Source organism: Physeter macrocephalus, chromosome 19 (assembly GCF_002837175.3).
Source record: "Physeter macrocephalus isolate SW-GA chromosome 19, ASM283717v5, whole genome shotgun sequence".
NCBI lineage: Eukaryota > Metazoa > Chordata > Mammalia > Artiodactyla > Physeteridae > Physeter > Physeter macrocephalus.
The window spans coordinates 84,848,492-84,859,297 of NC_041232.1; the positions used below are offsets into that span (position 1 = coordinate 84,848,492).

The 10,806-nt window shown below is 55.6% G+C and overlaps 1 protein-coding gene across 1 annotated transcript; it reads right to left on the reverse strand.

Moving 5' to 3' along the window:
- Window positions 1-403: 403 nt before the first annotated feature.
- LOC112067609 (prostaglandin reductase-3-like) lies at window positions 404-8,317 on the reverse strand. The gene is given in 3 exon segments (XM_024133922.3): window positions 404-1,048; window positions 1,050-1,386; window positions 8,010-8,317. Coding segments are annotated over 3 exon segments (1,191 nt in total). The 5' UTR covers window positions 8,219-8,317.
- Between the last annotated feature and the right edge of the window lie 2,489 nt (window positions 8,318-10,806).

A 10,806-nucleotide genomic window follows, 5' to 3' on the forward strand; every position in this document is an offset into this window, starting at 1 on the left:
ATCCACTTCCACTGTATTACAGACAATGCTTTGCACTTACAAATGCGCCCTTACGATTGTGCCCTGTATATCTACACCATCGAAAGCTCCCTACATCCTGTAGAAATAAGAAAGCAGGAAACACTTTCCTTCGGGCATGTCCAGCCGCTTTCAGAGGTTACCAAGACACGCAGCCTCACCAACACGCTACAGAATTCCGTACCCATACGTGACACACAGTAACGGAGAAGCGGGAATAATGATTTGTGGTGGCTTCTCATTCGGCCTTTAATACCAAGATGCCCACGGTCTATTTTTTGGAGTGGGGGGGAGGGGCTCCTACCTTTCCTTTCAATTTACCCAACTCTCCAGGCCTAGTCTTTTTAAAAAAGGGGCCAGCTTCCTGAGAGCGTGCTTCTGGACCTCACGGAGGGCTGCCAGGGCAGAGCCCAGCTGGAGCACCTCTTGGTGCCCTGCTGGAGGCCGCAAAAGCCAACTCGAGGGGGGCGTCCGCGGGGCTGGGAGTGGCGGGCTGTGCCCTAGAGGCTGGGGGCCAGGGCGGATCGCCAGCTCCCTTCTCTTCGTCCCGTGGCCCTCGCTCCTCCCGTCTCAGCCCCCTCCCCGCCCCCATCCGGCTGGCGTTTCTGCCTTCCCAACCGCAGAGGCCCTTCCCTTGCGGGGAGCCCCTGCCTGGGACTCGGAGGGACGCCCCGGTGGGAGCTGGCCCCTCGGGTCGCCCCCCCTCGGAACGGGCGTGCCCTGGCGGGGGGGACAGGCCTGTAGGAGTCTGGTAGCCAGAGACAAACCCAATTACTATCAAGAGCCCTTTGGTAGGCAAGGCGTCCACAGCCGAGTCAAACATGGCTCCCCCGACGGATTCATACACCACGTCCACACCTTGGGGGTACTCCTGCCTCAGGACAGCACCCACGTGCTCGCCGTTATAGGTGATGGGACGATCACAGCCAAGAGATTTCAGAAAGGCAGACTTTTCATCAGAAGAGCAAGTTCCAGTTACATGGCACTTGGCCTTCTCTGCAAGCTGGACGGCAAACCGGCCGGTCCCCCCCAGCTGCCTCGGTCACCAGAACTTTCCTCCCTTCTCATAGTTCTCCAAGCTCTTTCAGGCTCATGTAGGCCGTGGTACCACTCACCAGGAGGGTGAGGCACTCGGGTTGCATGGCCGGCACGGGAATGGCCATGCTGGCAGGCACCACTGTGTACTCGGCAAAAGAGCCAGGTGCCATGTAAGCCACAGCCTGGCCAACTGTGAATGTGGCACTGGGGGAGAGGCCCAAGGCCACCACCTCGCCTACACCTTCGAAACTTGCGTCAAAGGGGGTCTTGACGGAAGGGTCATAGCGGCCGGCTGAATAGTTTATGTCAGATGCATTAACACCAACAAATCTAGAAGAAAACAAACACAAATACATTCAGATGTTTTCTTCATCAAGGCCTTTCTATCCCACCTAGAAAAATTCCTCTAATTCTGGTGACTGTGGTGGGTGGTGAAGCTGTATATTCTGATAAAATTTGAAAAAAACGGTCCTGATATTCAGTTCAAAAAAAAAAAGAGAGAGAGAAATCAAACAAGTATGATTTCAACAGTGATTTGTTAGAGTTTTGGTGTATTTTATTCTTTCATTAGTTTAGGAATAATGTCACATCCCTGTAAACAGCAAGCTATGTATTTCACATGCCATTTATCCCCCTCCGATTCCTTTCAAAAGAGAAAAAAAAAAAGTTAGGAAGCCCTCTTACACACAAACTTCACTGGAGCTATGAGTTGGAAATTAATTGGCCTCTTAACAAAGATGTTAAAAACAACAGCGGGATAAAATATATTCAAAGAAGTAGACGTGTATTGATTCTGGCAACAATTTAACACTTCAGATAATAATAGTAACGACAATGATATTATTAAAGATGGATGTAACGTGCAAGGTCACTGGCTGTTACACGTTACTGCAGGGGTTGTTTCAGTGTGAGCGAGGCTGCAGCAAATTTTCTTTCTGATGTAACTATGTCCAGCGTGAAAATATGCCTTTTGATTAACTGAACAAAAATTGTCTCATAAGGGTAGAGAGATTTTTATGGAACATCCAACATTTTACAGTCCTTCCCAGATGAAAAGGAAAGCAAATCGGCACTATATTTTTCCTCAACAAGAAGCAGAGACGTACCTGATTAATACCAGATGATTATTTTCACTTGGTATCCAGAGTCAATTTAATTGCGAGGCTGGTATTTTTACCAGCTTTTTTTCATCTCAGTATACCTCATAACAAAAATATCCTGATACATAAGGAAAAAAGCCGTCTCCTAAGGATGTCAGGAGGTGGCTGAGACACGTAACGGAGGACCCTAAAAATGTCACTTCCACCTGTAATGAAATGAGAAGGTGGTGGTATCTGGTGGCAGGAAGAAAGCTGGTAAAGTAGGCCATTTTAAAATAATTTACTTTTAATTTAGCTTAATAAACCCCAAACTGCCCCATGCAAGGATCCACTTCCACTGTATTACAGACAATGCTTTGCACTTACAAATGCGCCCTTACGATTGTGCCCTGTATATCTACACCATCGAAAGCTCCCTACATCCTGTAGAAATAAGAAAGCAGGAAACACTTTCCTTCGGGCATGTCCAGCCGCTTTCAGAGGTTACCAAGACACGCAGCCTCACCAACACGCTACAGAATTCCGTACCCATACGTGACACACAGTAACGGAGAAGCGGGAATAATGATTTGTGGTGGCTTCTCATTCGGCCTTTAATACCAAGATGCCCACGGTCTATTTTTTGGAGTGGGGGGGAGGGGCTCCTACCTTTCCTTTCAATTTACCCAACTCTCCAGGCCTAGTCTTTTTAAAAAAGGGGCCAGCTTCCTGAGAGCGTGCTTCTGGACCTCACGGAGGGCTGCCAGGGCAGAGCCCAGCTGGAGCACCTCTTGGTGCCCTGCTGGAGGCCGCAAAAGCCAACTCGAGGGGGGCGTCCGCGGGGCTGGGAGTGGCGGGCTGTGCCCTAGAGGCTGGGGGCCAGGGCGGATCGCCAGCTCCCTTCTCTTCGTCCCGTGGCCCTCGCTCCTCCCGTCTCAGCCCCCTCCCCGCCCCCATCCGGCTGGCGTTTCTGCCTTCCCAACCGCAGAGGCCCTTCCCTTGCGGGGAGCCCCTGCCTGGGACTCGGAGGGACGCCCCGGTGGGAGCTGGCCCCTCGGGTCGCCCCCCCTCGGAACGGGCGTGCCCTGGCGGGGGGGGGCTTCGAGCGGGAAGGCGCTGCTGGAGGAAAACGCGACCCCCCGCCGTCTGCCGCCCGGGCCGTGGTGGCCACTTCCCGGGGAGAGGTGGCGGGACCGAGCAGGGCGCACGCCCGGGAGGAAAGCGGCGGGGAGAGGGCACCCGCGTGCGTGTGCGCGCGTGTTGGGGGGCTCTGCCGGGAGCTGCGGTGGCTGCAGCCCCCCCGCGGCATCTTGAGTTTACCACGGGGCTTTGCTGAAAAGCCCAAATCAAACATTGCGGTGGAGCCCGGCCAGCGCTGGAGCGGTGGCAGGAGACCGCAGGGCCCGCCGCGCGCCCACTCCACGTCTCCGACTCCCTGCGGCGCCCGCGGTGCGCCCGGGCGAGCCTGCTGGGCGCCCGAAACCGGCGCTTCTGGGGGTGTCTCTCCTCGGAGGTGCCCGGCCTCCGCCGCCCCGCGGCCTCTCCACCGCCACCACCCAGACGCCATCAGTGAGTCCGACTCCCGGAGCGGGCTGGGGCCGCGCGGGTCGCCGCCCAGGCCCGCGACCGTGACCTCGGCCTCCCTGGGCCGAGCGGGGGTCCCGGCGGGCGCGCCCAGCTCGCACCGGCAGCGGAGCTCGGGCCCAGGGGTGGTCAAGTGCGAGGGGAGCCCCGAGCACACGGCGCGCCGGAGCGCAGAGGCCGCGGGACAGAAGCCGCCGGCGGCCAGACCGTGACCTTGGCCTCAAAGGCACCCCCATTTTTCGTGTCTCCCCACCCCACCCTGCCGCCCTCTAAAGAGCCTGCGTTGTTGGTGAAGGAATCCCGTGTTCCTCCTCGGCTCCGCGCCCCTCGCCCTCTCCAGGGTCGCGCAGCCCCTGGTGCGCGTCCCCACGTCTCCCCGGACCCCCGCTTTGACGCTGCGCCGCCGCCGCGGCGGGTGGGCACCCGCCACTGCCCGGACGCGCCTAGGTTCTTACCTGGGCTTTGGGAAGAGCTGCGCGAGGGTCGGGAGGCCGCGCCTTCGGCTCCGTCAGAAACAAGTTCAAGCGCAGCAGGCTCAGTGGGCAAGGGGTCCGGGTTAGGGGGAGCAGGGGGCAGGAAGAGCGAGCGAGAAAAAGAAAAAAGGGAAGACGCTCATATGGACCCTCGCCTTGTACCCCCTTTAATTTCAAATATGTGCTTTTAATGAGTGCAGGGGTCTAGCGATCCGACGAGCAGACACACTCAAAAGACTCAAATCGAGGAACCCCAGGAAAAAGAATGGGGCGGTGCGGGCGGGCTTTCCCCAAATATATACCCTTCCAGAGTCACTCGGTTTATTTATACTAAAAAGTGATGAACCCCTTCGTCATGTTTATTGTGAAACAGGGCAGCCCTCAGAGGGGAGGGAAAGGCTTTTCTCTGAACAAAAACCAAACCCGAAAACTCAAGTCCAGAGCAAAAGCCTTCAATACTGGGAGACAAAGTCGTCCAAACCAGACCTTCCCTTTAAAACAAGAAAGAAAGAAAGGAAAAAGAAAAAGAAAAGGAAGAAGGAAGGAAAAAAATCTTGGCCTGGAGAATCAGCATGAATAGTTACCCTCCCGTGAGCAACAAACGGTTTATCAAAAACGCCTTCCCCATCCCCCATTTTCTGTCTGCCCATTCCTGCAAACTCTTTGCTCCATTATCTTACACTTGAGCAGAAAATCGTTAGAAATATTTGGAAACGAAATAATGTGTCACTATCTTACAGAAAAAGCTAAAAATAGCGCCGCGAACTGACTTAACCAGAGGGTGTCTTTCTCCCTTCTTTCTTTTCTTTTCTGCGGGGCTGGGCATCCAGGAAGAGAAGCGAGGTCGTCCTCGTATGTTTGAAACCGGAAGGTGAGAACTGGATAAAGGAACACCGATGATACATTCTGGAGGGATTCTAGGCTCCCCTTCTCACACCTTTCCTAAATGGTAAACCTGATTATCTGAAATCGATGTCTGGCTTAAAAAGCACTTCCCTCACCGTGAATAAAGAATTTGTATTTTCTGTTAAAATGGAATGACACGTGCAAAAGGTTCCACTGGAAAAAAAAAAAAAGTCAGACGGAGCACAATTAAAACCCCCAAACACCTTTCCAAACAAGTGAATTTGGGCTGGATCCATTCATTCCAGAGCAGACTTTATTACGATAAAAATAAGAAGCTCTTGAACAAAATTTTCATGCAGTTAATATTGTTTGGGGCGATTTGGTCTAGGATTAAAATGAACTAACCTGCAGCGAATTACTAAGGCTCTATTCTTAAAAAAAAAAAGAAAAGAAGAGAAAGAAACCGGTAAAATGCCACCCTTACTGACGACGTTTGCTAGAATAAAGGATCTTCCCACAATTTGGGGGTGGGAGCAGATTTTCCAACAGAGTAAGGAGAGGGAGAAGCAAAGGTTCCGCCCCTCCCCACAAGCAGAAAACTCGCCCCATTCTTCTGTTGCGGATTTCAAAGTAGAAGTTAGAGGTCAAGCGTTTAATATAAATATACTGTTTATATTAAAGGGATTTTTGTCATATGGGCATGGAAGATAGAGGCATGGATCTTAAAGCAACCCAAACTGAGGAGCTTCCAACATGGCAGCCGGCGCTCCAGAATTCCGACCACCCAATTCAGGGTCCGGCCCCGGTTACCCAACGCGGGGAAGGGGGGCACAACCCGGGGAGCTGGTGCCCTGGAGGCGGGGAGGCCGGGCGGCCGGCGCTGCGGGCGGGAGCAGCCTCCACGACGGCGCGGGCGGGGGGCCCCACTTCTCTGCTGCTGGGAGTGCTGGAACTTCACACCTTCCCCAGACTGCCCGGCTCAGTCGCCCCCTCCCCATTTCACACCCTGTTTGCAAAAGGTATTATTTTTCTAAGCAGTCGTGGGTGTGTGTATAACAGTGTTCACCATCACCAGTGTAATGCATCGGAAAAAAGAAAAGAAAAGAAAAAAAAAAAAAAAAGCCTGGGTGAAACTTTGCCTGTTAAGTCTGTTTGGAGGCTTTTCAGTCTGAGTCTCATCTCGACTTCCAGCAAATCACTCGTGTGTTCTGTATGTTCTGCGTGAACACACACGCCTTTCTTTTTAACTTGGCAGGATGCGTGTCCGGATCTCGACAGCCTTAGCGTTTCACGGCACGATGAAGAAGTCCTCTGCAGCCCCGCTTCCATCAGTGCACCTGTTTGCAAAAGGTATTATTTTTCTAAGCAGTCGTGGGTGTGTGTATAACAGTGTTCACCATCACCAGTGTAATGCATCGGAAAAAAGAAAAGAAAAGAAAAAAAAAAAAAAAAGCCTGGGTGAAACTTTGCCTGTTAAGTCTGTTTGGAGGCTTTTCAGTCTGAGTCTCATCTCGACTTCCAGCAAATCACTCGTGTGTTCTGTATGTTCTGCGTGAACACACACGCCTTTCTTTTTAACTTGGCAGGACGCGTGTCCGGATCTCGACAGCCTTAGCGTTTCACGGCACGATGAAGAACTCCTCTGCAGCCCCGTTTCCATCAGTGCAAACTTTTTAAAGGACACACACGGCCCACCGTTTAAGGCGCTCTCCGCGCCCACCTCATCCCCAGCCTCCACTCAATCCCGCCCTTGGCTCACTCAATTTCTACGTTTCCAACAGGTCCCCAGAAGTTTCATGCCGTGCTCAGAATTCCGAAGTCTTCCAGCCTTGTTTGGAAGGCTGATATGAATCTCTAAAATGGACACTTAAGCGTTACCCCAAGCTATTTAAATAAGATGCATTTTGTCCTTCAGCCCTCGCAGGGGACTTGGTCCTTTCTAGCACACCATTTACAACATAGTTACAACCAGAACTTACTTCTCCCTCCGAAAGTACTATTCAACCTGAAATATGCAACACTGGAACCCCTCAGATGGGACTGAGCTGGAGGGCGAGTCCTGCTGGGGACCGGCCCGCCTGCAAGCCCGGCTGCCAGGGGACCCACCCGGCAGACCCGCGGGCACGGCTCCGAAGAGTGAGGTCCCTTCCTTCCTGTTGCTTCAGCAGTTACTAAAGATTAGTGAGGTGGAAACACCCTCAGGTGGGAAGTGTGGAGGTGGAAAAGACGGTCCGAAGGTCGGGCAACGACCCGAGCGAGTGTCACCCGAAGGTCTGCAAAACGTGCGGCCCAATGCAGCCATGCTCCCACCCCGGCCCCTGCCCAGCCGCCCGGGACGCGCGCCACGCGCCCGTCGGTACGCTGCAGGGCACAGACGACAGTCACACAGCACTGACAACACGCAGACGGCACCGGCGAGGCGCACACCGACACACCCAACGACAGGCTCCGCCATTGCGAGGCGGCTGCCAACCTGGGGCGAACGGGAAAAGCCAGCGGGTCTCCGGCCTCCTTCCTCCAAAGCACGTTACCTAAACGTCGCAGTTTGTGTCCAGGCTGTTCCCGCTCCACCCTAAAGATTATGCGAACGCAGGAGCCGTGGGTGCGCGCGGGTGGGCAGGGCGGGGAGCCTCCCCTTCTGGGTCCCGTCGGTTTTATTTCGGGAGCGGGAGGGGGAGGAGGGAGGGCTGGGGGAGGGGAGGGGAATCCCAAATTAAAATACCCCTCAGTTTTGAGGACGTTCGGTGCCATCGGATATTCACACCGGCAACAGTCACATTACATTCGCCTTCGCCAGATGGCGGCGGGTTCAACTTCCCGGGATCTCGCAAAGTCAGGCTGTGCGCCCGAGCGCGCGCCGGGTGTGGGGATGCAGGCGGGCGCGGGACAGCCCGGGAGCTGCGCAGCGCTGGCCGGGGCCGGGGCCGGGGCACGGGCCGGAGCCGGGGCGGGGGGCGCGCGCCGGGCTCACCGGTTCCGGACGAGGAGGTCTCCGTCCCCGGGGAGTGGCACCGGGCAGTCCCGGCGCAGGGTGACGGCCTCGCGGAAGTTGGGGCTCAGCCGGGTCACCACCAGCTTCTGCATGGCGCGGGGGATGGCCGAGCCCTGGAAGTCCAGGAAGTGGCGGGAGTACGACATGTCCACGATGGCTCGGGCCCCGGCGAGCGCTAGCCGCAGCATGGCCCGCGCCTCCGCCTGCTTTCTGCGCCGCCGCTGGCCGGGGTCGCGCCCAGCCCCGGCCGCTCGGCTCGGCTCCGCGCAGCGGGCGGAGCGGGCGGGTCCGCCCCTCCTCCGGCCCGCGCCCTCCCCTCAGCTCCCCCCGCCTTCCCCACTACGCCTGGCGCCCGCTCCCCCCCTCCTGCCCCGCAGCGGGCAGCGCGGGGAGTCAGCGCCACCCCCGGGGTCCGGGCCGGGGGGATCGCTGCCGCTCCGGCCACTGCTCCTTTAATCTTTTTGTTTTGGTTTGAATCTGCTCGGCGCAGACTGGCCAAGGATCTTCTCCGCCCTCCCCCTTCCTCCCGGCGCCCGGGAGGCACCGGATATCCCCACCCTCCCCACGGTCTAAAAGCCGGATTTGACTCCTCTAAAAGGGTGAGGGGGGCGGCGAGGGGACCCGGGCGTCCCGCGATCGCCGCGGCCCACAGCCGGCGGCAGCCCGGGGCGTCCTCAGAGCTGCGCGGCGCCCGGCAGCCGGCGCAGGCGCCTCCCCTTCCCGTGCGAAGCGTTCACTTCCTTGCAAGGTGGTACGAATCAACCCCGAGCGCGGCCGGGGCGGCGGGGCACGGCCCGGGCCCGGGGCCGGGCGGGGAGCCCTGGCCGCCGGGGCACCCTCAAGGGCACCCAGCGCCGGGCGGGGGGCGCCCAGGGCATCCTGCGCCCCAGGCTCTTGGACCCCGTGCCCACAACGCCTTGCCCGCGCCTTCTGCCCTTAGTCTGTCCCGTGCAACTTGCACGAACTAAGCCATTTTATTTATTTTGGCCAAGATTTCGTGTTTTTCCATGAATGTTGTAAGTGGCCTCTGCAAGACTGTTACGGGTTTCCCATTGGGAAAGAACACATGCATTGGAAACCAGAGGGCCAAATTCCCAGAGCACATAAACATTTTAAACTTCTGGGTGGGGATGCCGAGGGACTTAATTGAATTGGAGACGTTGGCATGATGTATGAAGACCTCTTTTTAGAACCCAGCTAGAAAGATCTGCAGTTCCATCGTGTCAATTTTCTCCCTAATTGTTTGTATTGACCAAACAATCAATTCACTTTTCACAGAGGGACCAGATTAAATATTTTCCACATTTTTTGTGTAATGAGCAAAGTCCATCATTAAATTTTTATTAAAGGTATACATTTTAATAATTTTTTTTTCTTGTTTTCCACTTACCCATTAATTACCAAAATATAAAAGCCGCGCAGTGCCCCTCACCAATCAGATCTAACCCCCGAAACTAAAATTGCAAAAGTGACACAGGTATTTTTATCTCAAATGTCGGACATTCCTCATCCAAGGGTAGTTTGTATCCACGTGGGTGCATGTGTGTATGAATGTACAAGCAGGGGCGGAGGGGGAGACTTACACGTTTAAAAATCTGCAGGAACTAGTGTCTACTTAACTTGGCTTATAACACATGGGTTTTACCCAGTATCAGCCGGTGGGTTGCAATAACAAACCCCTCAATGTCTTTTTCCAATGTGCAATCTTTTATGTTATGCCGTATTAAGATTTCTTTTTTGTGTCATATTGTTCAGCTAGGAGAAAAAAAAAGAAAACAAAGCAATTAAAAAGATTGACAGGTATGGTTTGTGAGAGACCTATTTGTAATTGTCAGGGTGACGTTGGCAAGAGGAGGAGGAGTAAAAACTGAAGCCGGAAAAGCAGCTCGATGTGTCTGTCTATCAGTTGAGACTGTCTGAAAGCTCTGCGATCCGAATGTGTGTTATATTTCACTGAAAAGAGGAGAGAGCGAGAGTGCATCTCCCTCTCTCCCAGGAGTTTGGGGGGGACAGTCCACGCTCATCTCGCCCACCCAGTGAATGTCTGCTCTTCACCCCTTCGCACACACTCTCCGGGTTGTTGTTGTTGCCTTTTTTTTTTTTTTTTTTTGGAGGAGGGGTGCTTTTTCTGTATTTTTCAAATTTTTTTCTGTTGGAAGATCAAGACCGGCCAAAAATCCATGATCAAAATGTGTTTGCATTAGATTTCGCATCGGAAGAACTGGCGATCCTGGCGGCACAGCCCCGCGGGGAGCGCGGGGCACCAAGTGGCGCTCCGGCGGGGTGTCACTGTTTGATCTGTGACTGTTTGGAAGGTGGAGCAGAGCCTGACATCTCCCCCCGGCGCATGTATGTACGGGGGCTTCACTCCTCTGTCTTGTTTGCTTTCTTCCTCTTAGACTAAGTGCGGGGAGGAAAAGGACAGCCCGGATCGGCCTCGCCGGCGCACAATGAGCAAGCTGCGACCCGCGCACTAAAAACACTCGCCGCGACCCCCGCACCGCCTGGAGCGAGGCGGAGAGAAAGTTGCGCTCGGAGACTCTCGGCTCGCGGAGGAAGGCGCAGGGCAGCGCCCGCAGCGGCGCCCGGAGGAGCGCCCGCCAGCAGCACCGCGGCGGCGGGGAGGCGGCAGCATGGAGCGCGGGCCGCGGGCCGGCCCTCCGAGCGCCCGCCGCTGCGCCCGCGGCCCGCACCGGGGATGACTCCGGGCTCGGCGCCCAGGCCCCGCGCGCTCCGCCCGCAGCCCGGCGGCCGGGACGCGGCCCTCGCGGCGGCC